This window comes from Motacilla alba, chromosome 3, assembly GCF_015832195.1.
Source record: "Motacilla alba alba isolate MOTALB_02 chromosome 3, Motacilla_alba_V1.0_pri, whole genome shotgun sequence".
In the NCBI taxonomy this organism is placed as follows: domain Eukaryota; kingdom Metazoa; phylum Chordata; class Aves; order Passeriformes; family Motacillidae; genus Motacilla; species Motacilla alba.
Window position 1 is genome coordinate 2410700 of NC_052018.1, and position 18243 is coordinate 2428942.

The 18243-nt window shown below is 46.6% G+C and overlaps 1 protein-coding gene across 1 annotated transcript in view; it reads left to right on the forward strand.

The window, feature by feature from the left end:
• The first annotated feature begins 591 nt into the window (after positions 1–591).
• FZD3 (frizzled class receptor 3) overlaps positions 592–18243 on the forward strand; it is a 58306-nt gene continuing 40654 nt past the window's right edge. Inside the window, exon 1 of the mRNA XM_038133062.1 lies at positions 592–1077. Coding sequence (XP_037988990.1) covers positions 859–1077 — 219 coding nt within the window. The 5' untranslated portion in view covers positions 592–858. The remainder of the gene's footprint in view (positions 1078–18243) is intronic.

Below are 18243 nucleotides of genomic sequence, written 5' to 3' on the forward strand. Positions count from 1 at the left end.
TGGATTTGTGGTTTTATTTTTTAATTATTCCTCAGGAGTTGGTGCTGGTGACTGGATTTGTGTTCTTGTTTTTTAATTATTCCTCAGGAGTTGGTGCTGGTGACTGGATTTGTGTTTTTGTTTTGTCATTATTCCTCAGGAGTTGGTGCTGGTGACTGGGTTTGGAGTTGGTGCTGGTGACTGGATTTGTGGTTTTATTTTATAATTATTCCTCAGGAGTTGGTGCTGGTGACTGGGTTTGGAGTTGGTGCTGGTGACTGGATTTGTGGTTTTATTTTTTAATTACTCCTCAGTAGTTCCGAGGCCGTGCAGGGAACGAGATGCTGTCGGTGTGAGTGAGTCACAAGCAGCCTGGTTTCAGTGTGGCCAAGCTGAAAGTGTGAGGTTTTCTAAAAATACTCTGTCCAAATCAGCGTGATCCCCAAGTCTTCACCATTTTTGGGTGCTTTTCTTCCATCTTCCATCAAATTCTTCCATTCATTTCCTCCAGAAATTTAAAAAAAAATCAGGATTCAAACTCGCAGAAGGACTTTGTAGGAGAACTTGAAGCAGTTTGAGCTTAGGATGTCAGAGGTAAAATATTTTAATATTTTCATGATTGCCAGCTTTCTCAGTGTCTTCTCTCTGTTGTGTTTTGTGCTCCAGGTTTTCCAGGAAAAAAAAAAAAAAGCAGGAAGCCCCTGGAGCACTGCCCTGTCACCATGGGCTCCACAGTGTGGGAATGTGGTTGAAAAGGGGAAGATTTCTTCTGGAACCTGAGGATGTTGAACACAGAACCTCTTCCGGCTGGGAGGAACCCCGAGCGAGGCCCGGAAATATTTTGGTGAGGCAAATTTCAGATCCACGAGGAGCTGGAAGATGCGCCGGCCCCTCTGCTGGCCTGGAAGGATGGCTGGGGGCTGGCTGCTGTGCTCCCTGTGGCTTTTGGGGCTCCGGGTGACCCCCGCAGGAGGGCACAGCCTGTTCTCCTGCGAGCCCATCATCCTCAGGATGTGCCAGGACCTGCCCTACAACACCACCTTCATGCCCAACCTCCTCAACCACTACGACCAGCAAACAGCAGCTCTGGCCATGGAGGTAAACCTCATTTCTTTTATAAACATGGATTTATTTTTCTTAATGTTGATTATATCCTTTCCATCCATATCTATTTATTATTTTCATAAATACATCTTTAATTTTGAGTTCACGAATAATTGATGAGAGAATCCAAAGTGGGGGAAAAATCATCAAGGTAATGAATAATTCAAATATAACCCCAAATATCATATTCTAAATAATCAAAATATTTCATGGCTACAGGTTCTGCCTCGTTGAATGTCGCCAAGTGGGAAATGCTCTGGCTGTGCTTGTTATTTTAAATACCTAAAATCTGATTTACACCAGGTTTTTTCAGTCTATTTTCCATCCTACCCGAGGAGTTTCCTCACTCGATATTCTGTGATAAGACTGAAATGAATGGAAATTCAGAATATTAAAGCGTTCTGTGATGAGATAAAAATGAATGGAAATTCAAAATATTAAAGCGTTCTGTGATGAGATTAAAATGATTGGAAATTCAGAATATTAAAGCGTTCTGTGATGAGCCAAAAATGAATGGAAATTCAGAATATGAATCAAATTCTTGCTCTCAACCTGTTCAAAATTCCATGAGGGGTTTGTGCAGGTTTGGTTTGTTTGTATTTTTTAAAGAACCCGTGGGTAAATCTGTGAGAAATGAAAGAATAACTTGGGGTTTTATTTCATCTTCCTGACAGCACAAAAACTGAATTTCATTGCTCTCACTCAATAACGTGAAACTTTAGCTTCGTGTGGTTTGTCTGTGGAAGAGTTTGGAATTAAAATGTGGTGGATTTTTTGAAAAATTGAGGTCCTTTCCCTGAAATTTCTCTGGAGGAACTGTGGGCTTGGGTTGCAGTGGCTCCTTTGGATGGGTCTGCGGGTTCTGATTATCCTGGACATGGAGCAAAAGGAGTGAATTTTATGGTAAAACAGACCAAAATGACCAAGTTTTGGTGTGAAAATGAGCAAAAGGAGTGAATTTTATTGTGAAATGGGACAAAAGGAGTGAATTTTGTCGTGAAATGGAGCAAAAGGAGTGAATTTTGTCGTGAAATGGAGCAAAAGGAGTGAATTTTATCTAAAAATGGAGCAAAAGGAGTGAATTGTGTTGTGAAATGGAGCAAAAGGAGTGAATTTTTATTGTAAAATGGGGCAAAAGGAGTGAATTTTGTTGTGAAATTGAGCAAAATGAGTGAATTTTATTGAAAAATGGAGCAAAAGGAGTGAATTTTGTTGTGAAATGGAGCAAAAGGAGTGAATTTTATGGTAAAACAGACCAAAATGACCAAGTTTTGGTGTGAAATTGAGCAAAAGGAGTGAATTTTGGTGTGAAATGGGGCAAAAGGAGTGAATTTTGGTGTGAAATGGGGCAAAAGGAGTGAATTTTGGTGTGAAATGGAGCAAAAGGAGTGAATTTTATGGTAAAACGGAGCAAAAGGAGTGAATTTTATTGTAAAATTGTGCAAAAGGAGTGAATTTTATGGTAAAACAGACCAAAATGACCAAGTTTTGGTGTGAAAATGAGCAAAAGGAGTGAATTTTGTTGTGAAATGGAGCAAAAGGAGTGAATTTTGTAGGAGAATTGGTTCTGGCAGATCCTGAGGCGCTGGAACAGAATTCCCAGAGGATCCCTGGCAGTGTCCAAGGAAAGGCTGGAGCACCCTGGTTTGGTTGGAGGTGTCAGGGCTGGAGCGGGATGGGATTTAAGGACCCTTCCCACCCAAACCATGCTGCAATTTAATACTTTTATTTCTTCATTTATTCTCTCACCTGTTTAAAACCATTTTTTTGCTGCTTTCCTTCAATCCCCCTTTGGATCGTGCTGGAGTCAAACCCTCCTGAACTTTTGGGATCCTCCTTTTTTACCCTCCCAGGCTTTTCCTCTCCGGGTGGAATCATTCCAGCTTCCTCCCTGCACTGTCCTTCTCCAAGTGCTGCCTTTCCTTCCTGCAGTTTTTGCTGCTTCATTCCTGGGATAATTTGAATTTCCTCCCCCTTTCCCTTTATTCTCCTGGCCTTGTCCTTGTCCAGAGCGCTTCGCCCGAGGTGTGGACACCATTTTTGATTTAAAATCCCATTTTTTTCCCTGATAATGGCCAACATCCTGCTCGTTTTTCAGCCTTTTTGCTGCACTTTAAACCCGTTCTTTCAGAGAACTCTCAAACCCATAATTTTTATTTAAAACCCGTTTGCTGAAAGGAATAATTCCGTGGAGCCCCAGCCTGAGCCAGAACAATCCTGGTGCAATTATCCCGGTTTTTGTGGGAGCTTTCTGCCGCGGAGAGGGGAACTGAGGAGGGCTCAGCGTTGCTTCTCTGCCCTTATGGTGCAAAAACTCGAGTTGAAAGCAGAAATTACCTGGCACAAGAGGCTGCAATTCACACCAAAGCCATTGTGGGTGGCGTGGGTGAGTTGAACACTCCCTTTTTGCCAATAAAATCAGCATTTCAGGTGGTAATTCCAGGCTGGGGATGGATGACGGGCCACTTCTGAGTCAAGGTGAATGCCGTGAGGAAAACAAAGCTTTAGCAAGATCCAAAAAAAAAAAAAGACTGAAAATCCACTGCTTTTCACAAATACATTCCCATTCCTTGTATTAGCTTTGATTGCACTTGAATATCCACTTAAAAAGAGGGGATATTTTTATTATTTGGCTTTTTAGGTGTTATTTAATGACTCAGTTGTTGTGGAGTTAAGTTAAGTGTTCGCGGTGCATCGTGGCATTTTCTGGGAACATCTCTGGTCTCCAAGCCCCCTCCCTGGTTGCTGTGAACACGAAATAAAGCAGAAGCAGAATCAGGGTGATTCATTTTGTGTACTGGAGGGAAGGCTTTGTAAAGCTCTCGTTTCCAGAATCTCTTTTTCACAACGGTTCCTGATTAAAAAAAAACTAAAAAAAAACCCAAGAAAAATTCAGCTGGTTTGTGGTGAAAAGGGTGAAGCAAAAATGAGAATTATTGGAGCTGTTGTCCTGTCATCAATAAACTCAGTGAGCTTCTCTTCCCATTCTGCTGATGGCTTAAAAACTTATTTATTATTTCTTGAAAAAATCAGTGGAGTTGCCTTTTTCAGACTTCAAGCTGATGGAATTCCTTCATAATTCTATTAAAGTCGCATCATCAGGTTAGAGAATCAGCAAAATCAGGGAATTCCAGAGAGGTTTGGGATAAAGGAGACCTGAAAGCTCTTCCAGTTCCAGCCTGGACACTCCACTACCCCAGGTTGCTCCAGCCTGGCCTTGGGCACTTCCAGGGATGGGACAGCCACAAATCCTCTGGGAATTCTCTTCCACAGCCTCCCCACCTTCCCAGGGGAGGATTTTTTCCCACCACCCCCTGGAAATCTACCCCAGTTTGCTCCAGCCTGGCCTTGGGCACTTCCAGGGATGGGACAGCCACAAATCCTCTGGGAATTCTCTTCCACAGCCTCCCCACCTTCTCAGGGGAGGATTTTTTTCCCACCACCCCCTGTAAATCTCCCTTTTTCCAGCCTCTTGAATGTGGAATATCCCATGAGGATCCTTCTGCTGCTCCTTGCTTCACTCCTGGGAAAGGTAATTCCTTCGGCTTTGTGCTTTAATCCAGGAGGACTGGGGGCAGGGCTGCTGCATCCAGGGGCTTGGAGCATTATTTTATTCCCAAATATCCCTGAAGGATCTCGGTGCTTTTGGCAGAGGACAAACACCAATCCAGCCTGGCTACGGCAGAGACTGGAATGAGAATTATTTCGCCTCTGCTGCAAAAAATGTTGCCTCTGCTGTTCTAAAAGCAGCAATAAAGGAGCGCTGAGTCCCCAGCGCTGAGGAGCTGCTGTCCAGGGCAGGAATTTCCCGGCTTCTCTGGAATTTCTAGGATGAGCTGTCCAGAGCTGGGAGCTGTCCAGGGATTTTGGAGGGTCACTCCTTGCCTGTGGCGCTGTCACACCCAGCTCTGAGGTGGCTGGGACATTTTCTGTAACGTGCCGACAGGCTGCTTTTGGGCCATATCCATCAGGAACAGCTGGTTTTAGCAGTGCTGGGAAAACTTCCCTCCCCAAATACTCACTCCCCAAATATTCCCTCCCCAAACTTCCCTCCCAAATATTCCCTCCCAGTTATTTTCTCCCAAATATTCCCTCCCCAAACTTCTCTCCCCAAACTTCTCTCCCCAAACTTCCCTCCCAGATATTCCCTCCCCAAACTTCCCTCCCAAATATTTCCTCCCCAAATATTTCCTCCCCAAATATTTCCTCCCCAAATATTCCCTCCCAAATATTCCCTCCCAATTATTTCCTCCCAAATATTCCCTCCCAATTATTTCCTCCCCAAACTTCTCTCCCAAATATTCCCTCCCAAAACTTCTCTCCCAAAAATTCCCTCCCCAAACTTCCCTCCCCAAACTTCCCTCCCAAATATTCCCTCCCAAATCTTCTCTCCCAAATACTCCCTCCCAAATATTCCCTCCCCAAACTTCTCTCCCAAATATTCCCTCCCCAAACTTCTCTCCCAAATATTCCCTCCCCAAACTTCCCTCCCAAATATTCCCTCCCCAAACTTCCCTCCCAAATATTCCCGAGGCTGCCGCGGCGTGGGGACGGCGCCGCTCCCACGGCTCCGCGTGTCCCATAAATCCCGGGCTGGTGGAAAAGTCAAATGACTCCTCTCCCCCGCAGGGAGCTGCCCTTGTTTTCCCATCTCTTTGGATTATTATTGCTCCAAAGAATTATCTCCTGTCCCTTCTTGCGCTTAATAATTCTTGAAGGATTTGCCGACGCGTGGGAGCGGCGAGCAGCGGGCTTTTTCTGCCTTAATGCAGTTTTTGTGGGCAAACTTTGGCCAGGAAAACGTGGAATTTGGTGGCCTGTTGAAGCCTGTGGCCGCTCGATGTCAGTCTTTGTTGCAGATGAAGGAAAGCAGTTTAATTTGATGATTGCCGAGCTTTTGGAATTAAATAAGCTGTCAGCACTTCTTTTTTCCTCACCCTGGTTTTTATGGGACCCCCACAAATGATGGCGGGGATCAAAGAGGCTTTAAAGGACAGGAGCCAGACGTGGCTGAGGGCTGAAGCTGAGTTTTCTTTTGGGATTAAACTGGAGGTCAAAGGCTCTAAAAAGGAGCTGATGCAGTCACCATATGGCCGGGGAGATAATGGCTCTTCCTCTACCTTCCATTCCCATTTTCCCCATAAAAAAAGAACAGCACTTGGGACTCAGGGATGCAGGGTCGGCCAAGAGATGGAAAAGGGGGAAATGGAGGAATGGGGTTGTCCTGAAGTTGATTTGGGGTTTGCAGCATGAGGGAAGAAGGTGGAGGAGCAGAGGAGTGATGTCCTCTTGTGTGCTGATCCCTCCAGGGAACCTGGGCTTTGATATAAATAAACCCCCCAGGCACGGATTTTTGGAATATTTAGAAGTTAATTTGCCACAGAATATCCACCTAGAGATGGGAGGACGTCTGATATTTCACATTTAGTGGTTTCATGCCTGTCTTGGTGCTCACAGGGGACAATTCCACTGACCTGCCACAGAGCTGCAAGGTCTGTGTGCCCTTGCCAGCCCTATTTTTTGTCACCTTTGGAGTCTTGGTCCTTGGTCTTGGTTTTTTCACCTTTTTTTAAAATTAGAAAAGAGCCAGAGTGTGTTTAAAATGGCATCCAAAGAAGGCATAGCTGTGTTTATTCCCAGCCCAGTCTCAACATCTGGGACAAGAGGAATTTTTCCAGCAGAGGTAGCTCAGGTATTACGTGGCTCATTGAATGGTGTTTCCTTCCTAATAATCCCCGAGGGCGGGGAGAACCGTGGAGTGGGAAATCCTCAACTTCCTACCCTCTTCATTCCACCTTTCTTTCTTTTCTTCTTCTGCCTTCCCTGTTCACCATATCCCAGATTTCACACTTCTCCTTGGCTTTCCTGCGTTGCTCAGTTCTGCCTCCCAAACTGCTGGAAGCAGGGGCACGTAAAGCTGATGGAAAAGGGGGTTTTAATCAGCTGCTGGTTTGGAAGCGGCCCCATCTTAGGCGCTAATTTGCAGCGAGGATTAATTTCCTCGTTAGCGCGTGCGATTGTGATCCCCCCTCAGAACAATGGAGCTGTGCAGGATCACAGGGATACCAGCTGATTAAAGCCTTCAATTTCATTAATTTTATATTCTCTCGTCTCCAGCTGGAATTTTTTTACCTTGGAAACAGCCGCGTGAAGCTTTTGGATTTGTTTTATTGTGAAAGCAAAGCTGGAATGGCAGAGGTGCTGGCAGAGCCCAGGAATTCCTGACAATGTCCTTGGGAATTCCTGCTCTAGGAATACCTGGGGCTGCTCTGTTTGAAATGCAGCAGCCTCTGCTTCAGGCTCCATCTGCAAAGGGCAGGAATGTCATGCAGAGGTGAAATCCTTGGTGGGAAGGAAGAATCCGGGAAGAAGCAGAGCTGTTACAACCCCGAGCAGGTTTCGTACAAAAACGAGAGCGATCTGACAATTTGTAAAACGAGGTTTCTGAGGGAGCAGTGCCTCGTGCCTTTTCACAGAAAAATCCAGTGGGCTCCGAGGTCATCTGAGTGAATATCGCAAATTCCGCGGGCAGGGAAGAATTTTGGTTGTTTGGACAGGAGGAGCGGCCACGGGAGGTGATAATTTGCACTCAGCTAAAACACGGATGTTGTACAAAAACGGGAGCGATCTGACAATTTTGTAAAACAAGGTTTCTGAGGGAACAGTGCCTCGTGTTAGAGCCATCAGCTGCATCCTTTTCACAGGAAAATCCAGTGGATTCCGAGGTCATCTGAGTGAATATCGCAAATTCCGCGAGCCGGGAAGAATTTTGGTTGTTTGGACAGGAGGAGCGGCCACGGGAGGTGATAATTTGCACTCTGATGAAACATGGGGCTCTATGTTCCATGAACCTGCTCTGAGCTTGGGGGAGGCTGGAGGAAGAAAGGGAAGAAGCTTTGGAAGCAGTTCATCCAGACAAAATCATGCCCAGGAATAAATTCTGGAATTTTGGGCTGCTGCTGTGTGTGATTTGTGTTTGGGGGATGTGGTGATTCCAAAAGTTGAGGGGACACAGGGAATGGCTTCCCACTGCCACAGGACAGGGTTGGGCGGGATGTTGGGAAGAAATTCCTCCCTGTGAGGGTGGCAAAGCCCTGGAATGGAATTCCCAGAGAAATTGTGGCTGCACCATCCCTGGAAGTGTCCAAGGGCAGGTTGGAGCAGCCTGGGACAGTGCCAACTGTCCCTGTTTGACATTTCCAGGTGGGATGGACCCTTCCTGGATGGAACGATCAGGTGGAGCAGTCTCTGAACATAAAATAATGTTCCTTCAATCCCTGCACGCCAAGAAACCAGGGCACGCCAGGGCTCAGCTGCACAGGGCAGCCTGAAAGCACCAGCACCAAAAAAGATATTTCCTTCTGAACAAAGCACACAAGGGCTCAAACTCCTGCCTGGAGATCACCAGTGCCCAGATATTAAAGCAAAGTCACAGGTGTGAGAAACCCTGAATTTTTTTCCCCCTGCCTAACATGTGTTCCCCAAAGAATAATTTAGGAAATAGTGATTTTTAGTCTTTTATGTTGGTTAAAGAGAACGAGATGCCATGTGAGTATTTTTTAAACGCTGACTGTGGCAGTGAGAGGAAAAAAGAAGAGAATAAAGGTTTTTGGGGTGTTGTTCAAATGCCAAACCGTCGCTTGCACGCTGGAGATGAGCTCTGTCACCGCGTCCATGTTTGCTTGAATCCCAGATTAATTCTGATCCGAGCTGAGATGGGAGAACCGACTTAAGCCTCAGTGGCTTAGTGCAAACATAAGGAAGGGGGGAAAAAAATAAAAAGACTTTTATGTAAAGATTCAGTTGAAAGTCAAGGCTGCACATCTTAATCAAGATGTACTCACAGGGGGATGTTTTCGGGGTCAGGGAGGCAGATGGCTCTGCCTTGTGGCTCGTTCTGCAGCAGCTGGTGCAGCCTTAAGGAGGAATTATTAGGAAAGGTGGAACGCGCAGGGATTGATTTGGAATAGTTCAATAACAAAGCGCTGGAGAATGTAAATTTGGATGCCAGACAATGCTGCGCTGCTGGAGCATTTTGGAATGTTTGTTTTGTCTTTTAGCGCTCTCGCCAATTACGAGGTCACAGATATTCCTTCCCATCTCTGTATGATTTTAACACAGCAAATAGGCAATAAATAATGTTTGGCTGCTTAAAAGCCAGGGTGGCTTGCTTTTTATGTTGGAAATTGGCTTTTCCCTGCTTTTTCTGGTGCCTGATGGTAGTTCCAGTTTTAGGATGGGTGGATCCCAAGGGAAAACCACACCAGAAGGAGAAGACAAGGAATAAATCTGGAATAACTTCAGCACCAAGGAGCAGCTGCCACAAATATTTGTCTTGCTGGCCTGGCTGCAGTTTCCTTCTTTGTTTTGGGAGACTTCAGTGAGTTTAGAGGAAGTTCAGATGGTTTTTATGGATTTGGGACACCTTCCACTATCCCAGGTTGCTCCAGCCTTTCTTTGGACACTTCCGGGGATCCAGGGGCAGCCACAGCTTCTCTGGGAATTCCAGCCCTTGCTGTGACCTCCTCCTCCAGCAATTCCATGCCCTCCTCACTCTGGGAGCACCAGAGCCACGCTCAGCTCAGGGATATATTTGTGATATTCCCCAAACTTATCCATTTTCTCCCCAAACTGCCTTTCAAAGAACATCCACACAAATCACCGGCGGTTACATGAACTAAGCACAGCGTGAAGAATTTGCTGTCTTTTCTTTGCTTTGTTTTGGTTTTGTTTTTTTATTTTTTTATCTTCAATAAACCACCTGCTGCTTTTACATGCCCTGCTTTTCGCGCTGAAGACACAACGAGTTTTCCTTTCTGTGTCATTAGTGGTTTTATAGGGCTCGTCCTCCCGCTGCCTCTTTTACGAGGTGCAATAATCAGAACCTGCCATATTTATATTTTTATGGAGCAGCTATTTCTGCTTTTATGGAGTAGATGGATGAGGTGCAGCGCTCCTAGGCTGTCTGACTAAGCACCTCCAGAGCCCTTCAGTGGAAGGGATTATTCAGCATCCTCACAGGAGAATATTAAACTCTCCTGTCGGATGTGGGAATCGCTTCTTCCCAGTTTCTCTGTGATCTCCTATCACTCAAATTGATGCAATTAACTGGACACAGAACCAGCACGAAGTTGGATGCTCAACCCTTCAAGTTTTCTTTCATTTTGCTTTATTTTTAAGACTTCAGAAAGTCCTGGCGTCGTGTTTTTATCGACACCTTTCCCGTTTTCTTCCCGTTTTCCTCCCATTTCGTGATTTTGGCCGGGATTCCCCCCCCCCCCCCCAGCTCCTCCCGTGTCCCGCGGAGTTGTTCCTATGGTTACCCCCCCCTTTGTGGGGGGACAAAGGTTGGCATCTCGGTCCTCCCGAGCCAAATTCTGCCCTTTGACTCCCTCCCCTTTTCACACCCCTCGCTGAGCTTGGCCTCCTGCTCCATCCCAGGCTTGTCAGCCGGGGGGTTCCCATGGAAACAGGGAAGGAAATTTGAAAAGAGAAGCACAAAGGGCTGCTCAATTTGAATTTGAACAAGGGGAGGAAGGCTCCTTGTAGTTCATCTTTGTGCGGCGCGGAAACCCCGAAATTTATCTTCTGAAAGTTGCTTTCAATTTGTAAACTTGTTTATATTCCCGGTTTCTGGATTTGTAGGACAAAAGTTGTCATGTCCGCGGCGCTGAGCGAGGAGAAACATCTTTGTTTATGAATTTATAAATTCAGGGAGACAACTCTGGTCAGCCACTCATTTTCCTCTCCCCTCTTGCAGCTCCAAAACATCGCTCATGTTTTTAACATTTCTGGCTGAAAACTCACGTGTATTACATATTTTCCACTCCATAAGGAACTCGATCAGATTGTCAATTATCTGCATGCTGTCTTTGTGGGGGAGTGGGTGAATTGTGTGTCCTTGAGAATCAGCAGAGCCAGCGCTGAATCCCTGCTCCTGAGAATTCATTTTCCCCTCCTTATTCCACTTTTTAGCCCTCACGGTGCAGGTGCAACACGGAGATGTAACCTGCAGAGGATAATGAGGTGATAAAGTTTGACCTTGGATTTCAGGTTTGCTGCTTGTTGTCAATAATGAAGGGAAATAAAAGGCAAAGAAACAAAAATATCGTGGGATGGTGACATTTTATCTGAGTGTTTTGCAAATGTGTTGAATTACAAGGTTTGGTGTAAATGCGTTAAAGGACAGGGAAGTCACTTTGCCTCCAGGTTTTTCTCCGTGGCTTTTTGAATGACAGATCATCCAATTCTTCTTTACCTCACGTCCAAGAAAAAGGAATTATTTGGGAATCTGTCCTCCGAATCTCGTGGCTAGAACACCGACGCTGCAGAGCACTCAGACATTTTCTTTCCTCTTCCTTTGCAAACCGTTCCTCGCAACAACCTTCATTAAGTGGCATCACAAAAAGAGACAATTCTCCAGCTCCAGCGGCCGCTTTTTTCCCTGGCACCACGGGAGGCAGGCCGCTTTTGTTCTGGGAATTACAAACTTCCAGGCTTTTAAAATTTCGCCTTTGCCTCCCCTCCCACCTCGCAGTGGCTGCCTTGAAGGTTCCAGGGTCACCGAGGGGACTCGGGAGAGCCGCGGCCAGGACGGGCAGGGATCCGCGGCTTTGGGATGTCCTGCGGAGGGAGCCGATCCATCAGAAAGGAGCGGTGCGATGGATGAAAGGAGCATTTCTTGATCTGTGGCTGGCAGCGCTCATCCTTGAGCTGGGAAGCAGTGGGAGCCGGCAGACAGGGAAGAGCTGAGCTCATTAAGGGATGCGCGGACACTCCTCCCCACTCTGCTGCCCCATCCCGCTGCTTCAGCCCTTCCCTGCCCTTCAGCCCCGCTCCTGCTCTTCCCTCAGCCGCATTTTCCCAGCCTTTGGGACGCTTTCATCGACGCATCAAAGGGATTTTGCAGTTATTCCGAGGGAAAACGCACTGCTCTTGCCTTTCCCATCTTCCTTAAGGAATTCAGCGCAGCCTTTCCTGCTTTTGCAGTCTGACCCCACTGATTCCATTCCGCGTCGATTCCCCCTTCCAGACTCACCTGCAGGGTATCCCATCCACATCCTGACATTTTTAGGTCATTTACTCTTTAAAAAGGTTTCACAACGGTTCTTCCACAGCATCCACAGATATTTACTTTTCTTTTTTTTCTGTTTAACTGGGAAAGAATTTGGAATTTTCCTCTGCAGAGCAGTTGCATAATCTTTTTGTCTTCCCTTGTTTCCCTCCCCTCTTCTCTTATTAATCCCATTATTGTTTGGCCTCGTCCTGCTTGTGAGTGTTCCAGAGATTTTCCTCAAAACTCTGTCTGTGGTACAGAAGAGAGCTGGGAACAAACTCCCAGCCTCAACAGGGAGAAAATCCTGGACTTTTGAGGGCAAAATATTCATTAATCTATTTGGAGAGCACTAGAAAAATCCTTTTAGGGTGCTGCAGAAACAAATAAGTGGGGGCACTGTGGGAATTCCTGGCCAATATTTATCTGGTGAATGATTAACTGAAAAATCAAGTCAGGGGCTTGGGTTTGTCCTCAGTGTTGATGGTTTTGGTGAGGATTTTGGGCTTGGTGGTTCAGAGGTGGAGAGCAGCTGTCTGGCCAGGGGAAAAGTGGGATACAATTGCAATTATTTTGAATTCTTTGCCCCTGTCCCCCCCTGTAGCGTTCAGCTGTGACCTCATTAACTTGGCCCTGAATGGAAGGGAGAGTATTGCCTGATGAATCTTAAATTTTAATTTACAGCTGCTGCGTTCACACATGTTTTCTAGACATAGCAGTTTAAAAAATGGTTAAAAATCGAAGTCGCCCACTAATTATCTTAATTCCTCTATTTAGAAGCGTAAATTAATTTTCATTTAATCCGTTGGAGTAAATGGAGGCATTCTCAGTCTTAAGATTTCTGTTCTGTATTGTTGTCTGATGAATAGAGAGGCCTGTTTGTGATTCCTTGCTTGGGTAAAAGAAATTTATATTGGGATGGACAATTTCTTTGAAAAATTTTTTTTAAAAATCCCATTAAATTCAGCCAGTGTTTGTTCAGAGCCTGCAGGCTCGCCGTAGAATTATAATCATGAAAGAACAGGAAAATCTCTTTCCAAAGCCTGAAGTTTTCCCCCAAACCCACCTCATTTCCTCGTTGTTCGTGTCCAGCTGTGCAGGTGGCTCGTTGGAAGAATTCCATGTCTGACACCAAAATATGGGAACTTGTTCCTGAGGTTCAGCTGGAGCTCGCCTTGTATTTGTGTAGTGGCTTTACTGGCTTGCTCACAGTACAGGAGGATTTCGGGGGGGAGCCCCAGGGGACGCTGAGAGAAACGCTCTTGGTTTTTCACCCAGCCTTCCAGGTAAATTTACAGATTTTCCTGAGTAAAATCTGGATTTTGTCACCATCTGGCCACATCTTCCCAGTTAACACGTGGGAAGAGCGCCGAGTGCTGCGGCTTTACTTCTCTGCTGTTGGAAATTGGCTGAAACGATCTCCAGACCCTGAGAATCCTCACAAACAGAACAGGAGCTAAAAATTGTGAAATGCCCGTTCTTGGGGAAGGAGGGAGAAGAGAAGCAGTGACGGAGTAAATACGGAATTAAATGGGAGGTGCTGCCCAGCTGAGGTTTAGTGATGGAGCAGCTTGGTTTGGATGGATCTTACTCCAGTAAATGCAGAGAAATGAGGAAGAAATTCCTCCCTTTGAGGGTGTGGAGGGGTTGGGGTGGAATTCCCAGAGAATTTGTGGCTGCTCCATCCCTGGAAGTGTCCAAGGCCAGGTCGGAGGAACCAGGGGTAGTGGGAGGTATCAAAGTTGGAACTGGATGAGCTTTAAGATCCCTTCCCACCCAAACCACTCCGTGATTCTGTGATTCCATCATTCAGGGGACAGCAGGGCTGCAGAGTTTGCGGAGAACACACCAGGAAAACCATCCCGAATTCTTTATGCGCGTGGAGCAACTTGCTGATTTTTGAATTACTTCCACCACAAGACAGCTCAGTGTCCTGGACTGGCAGTGCAGCCTGCCTGGAAAGCCAACATGAGGGAAAAGGAATAGAATATCTTTATTAGAATTATTCAAAACAATACATTTGAATCATTTCTCGGTGAAATATCCTTGATTTTGAGGCCCAAACATGTAAATGTGTGTGTGGTTTTGCTGGGATATGGATTTAACAGATGGTCTGCAGCGTTAGATGGAGGCACAGCTGTTCAAATATCAGCATTCCCGTTGCAGACACGTTTTGTTCATTATCCAGAATAATTTGTATCACTTTAATCCAGCAGATTATGTTCTTACTTCAGTTTGCATCATGTTATTTATGGATATTGCTGGGGTGGATCAGGGCTGTGCTCTGCTCCTTCCCAACACCCAAAAAACCCTTTCTTGAGACTTTTCCATGGAGATGCCTCATTTTATCCCTTTAGTACTTTTGGGGTTTCATTTGGCCAGTAACCATGGGGCAGAAACTTTGTGGATATTGCAGGATCATTCCTTGAAGGATTTAGGTGAGATTTCTTTTCCTAGGGGCAAAATTCACTCATTTAACCAATTCCCAAGGAGTTGCTGGTCCTGATTGTAGCCAGGGAAGACAGGATGGTGATTCCTTCTTGGAGAACAACCTTCAACATTCCCAGCTCAGGCATCAGGGGATTTATTCCAGAATTCCAAGGGAGTGGCAAGCAAAGCTTCCAAATTCCTTCAGCCTGGATGGATTGTCAGCCTCCTGCCCCCTCCTGGCTGCCACAATTCTGCTCTGACAGCCTGGTGCCAGGGTTTGTCTGCTGTGCTGCGGGGCTGAGGCTCTGAAATTCACTTTAATTTACCTTGAACCCAAGTCAGGGTGGCAGAGGAAGAGGATAAACACACTTGTGCCCCTTGTGAAAGTGTCTTAGGTGACAACTGGGATTTGCCCTCATTTTGGGACCATTTGATGACAAAGTTGACAGGTAAGGCAGTCAGAACCCTGCAGGTCCCCGTGGTCGGTGAGCTAGGAAACACTTGGGCTTGAACGTCAAACTTCAGGAAACTTCTGCCATCCTCATCCCGGTGGAAAACACGGAGATGGAATGGTCTGCACTGGCTGGGGATGTTAAACACCCTTGGCCGTCCTGCTGGCTGGAAAACCACAGCCAATCACAGGGGTAGTAGCAGTCAGCGAGCCTTTGAGAATGAAAAGGAAATTCTCCTCAGCAGGAGTTTGGAAGTTCAGCTTGTCTGGTTGTGTTCTGCAGGGTTTTGATGTTGTGTGGCTGCCACCCTGCATTTTTAAAGTAAAAATGAAAAGGGGTGGTGAATACAAATGGTGACTTTGAATTTTGGCTGTTTTAGCTGTATTTTCCATCCCATTTGGGATTTATAGAAATCCCCCCCCTCCCTTTTTTTTTTTGAGCACCTGATCTGGCTGTGAATTCCATCCAGTCGAGTGTCAAATCCTCAAACAAATCCCACCAAACTCTTTTCCTCCTTTGCTCAGCAGGAGAAATGTTTGAGCAGAGAGGAGCGGTGAGGGCTCCCCTCTCCCGTTATTTTCCAAGGAGACCTCCCTGGGGCTGGTAGGAATTGAGTGACCCTGCCATGGGGGTCAGGGAGGGGGAGGAGGAGGAGGAGGAGGAGGAGAAGGAGAAGGAGAAGGAGAAGGAGAAGGAGGAGAAAGGGAGGGAGAAAGAGGAGGAAAAGGAGGAGGAGGAAGGAGAGGGAAGAGGAGAAAGAAGGAGAAGGAAGGAGAGGGAGGAGGAGAAGGAGAGGGAGAGGGAGGAAGGAAAGGGAGGAGGAGAAGGAGGGGAGAAGAAGGAGGAGAAGGAGAGGGAGAAGGAGGAGGAAAAGGAGAGGGAGAAGGAGGAGAAGGAGAGGGAGGAGGAGGAAGGAGAGGGAGGAGAAGGAGGCGGAAGAGGAGAAAGGGAGGGAGGAAGAGGAGAAGAAGGAGAAGGAGAAGGAAGGAGAGGGAGAAAGAGAAGGAGGAGAGAGAGGAGGAGGAGAAAGAAGGAGAAGGAAGAAGAGGGAGGATGAGAGGGAGAGGGAGGAAGGAGAAGGAGAGGGAGGAGGGAGAAGGAGAAGGAGAAGGAGAGGGAGAAGGAGAGAAAGAAGGAGAAGGGGGGAGGAGGAGAAGAAGGAGAAGGAGGAGGAGCAAGGAGGAAGAAGAAGAAGGAAGGAGAGGGAAGGAGGAGAAGGAGTAGGAGAGGGAGGAGGAGGAGGAGGAGGAAGGAGAAGGAAAAGGAGAGGGAGAAGGAGAAGGAGGGGGAGAAGGAGAGGGAGAAGGAAGGAGAAGGAAAAGGTGAAGGAGAAGGAGAGAGAGAAGGAGGAGACAAAGGAGAAGGAGCAGAAGAAAGAAAAGAAGGAGAGTGAGAGGGAGAAGAAGAAGTTGTTGCTCCACTTCTCTCTGTGAGTCTCCTTCCCCTCCCCATGGTGACAACAGCACTGGAGCTTTTCCCAGCAGGCCTGCAAGCTGTGATCACACTCCCACTGGGAATGTCATCCTCGCAGGAGATGGGGATGTGTCATTTTTGTGAAAAACAGGATTTTAACAATGTTTACAGCTCCTGCCCCGGAGTCTCTTCCTTGCCCAGGCAGTGTCTTTATTTAACAGCGTCTAAAATACAATCCAGAGGGCGGTGGATTTATTTGTGGGTTTATTTCCCTGATAACATCCCTCTGGAATTCTCCCAAGCCCGCCACAGCAGGCACATGGAGGGGAAGGAGGAAGCCCAAACCCTCTCAGCTGCCACCAACCCTGCAAATGGAAATGGTTCCCAGGACCACCCATCTGCATCCCCCCGTTCCCAAAACACGAATCCCACATCCAGGAGAAGCACAGACTGACAGATGGACGCCGTCTTCCAGAGGAACTTTGGAATTTAAAATGCAGCAGGAGCCATCTTTAAAGAACAGGAGCAGATGGCTTTGCTGTTTGGACCTATAGGCAGAGATTAATGTCATTTGCTGCCTTTTAACTACTTCCATCTTTATCCTCCTGTTTTTTTTCCTGCAGAAATTAACCTTGGCTGTCTGTCTGCAGACAGAAAGCTTGGGACGGTTTTTTTTGTGATTGCTGCCTTCTCAGAGCGAGGCAGGTAAAATAATTGGCCTTGGGTTTTAAAATAAATAACAGGGTGAGTGCCTAGTTCAACCTATAGCATGGAAAAAATACCATTTAAACCCACAGTAATTACTTGTCTTTTGTTTTATTGTTGGAGTTTCTTAAGTAACTATTTAAATGCAGACATTTAATTTTAGTGCTAAGGTAAAAAAATCTGATTTTTTTTCCCTTCCCAGCCCCTAAAGCAGTGCAGTGTCAGTCTAATCCTCGTTGCCATCAGGATTTTTCCAGCTGGCATCAAATGGTGAGATGTGGGATATTGAAAGCTTCATACAGATAATTGGGAATAGCTTCATTCCGTGCTGAAGGGGAAAAGCTCAACAGGCAGCCAGAGCCGTGCCCCATTTGGCTTTTCATACGTGTGGTGCTGTGAGGAACCCAGAAATAATTCCAAAAATAAAAGTACACCTCAGTTTCTCAGCAGGGAAGGAGGTGGTGAGGTAAGCTGGGGTGTGCTCCGTGCCAGGAATTCTCACTGAACGTGTCTTGGCACCGAGCGCTCGGAGCAGGCTCGGGCAAAGTCACCTTTTGCCTTCAGAAAACAGAAGAAAGGGTCTGCAGTGCCAGAGCCACGCAGAATTGGGTGAATTGGGGCAGTTCCAGGAGAAACAAACTCACTCCTGCACACCTGCCTGTGCTCGTGGCCCTTGCTGCCACCTTTGATTTCGTGGCACCATCCAGCCAAACTGGGTGGGAAAGAGTAGGAGTGGCCCTGATTTTCTGCCAAGTTCGTGCCCCAAATCCCTGCTCTTTGCTCTGCTGTGCCTGTGTGAACATTCCCTGATGTTCTTTAGGAAGCAGCAGCTGGGTTTGGGTTGATGCAGGATTTTATTGTTTCATTCCAGCAGCTCTTCGGCTCAGGTGTGAACCTGGAACAAACATTTCCAGGTGCAGTGTGAGCACCAGGTGCATGGAGCTGCAGGATCCAGGGAATCCAGGGAGGTTCACAGGAGTCTGGGGTGATGGAAAGTAAATTTTTAGAGTCTCTTTGCTCTGCTGTGCCTGTGTGAACATTCCCTGATGTTCTTTAGGAAGCAGCAGCTGGGTTTGGGTTGAGGCAGGATTTTATTGTTTTATTCCA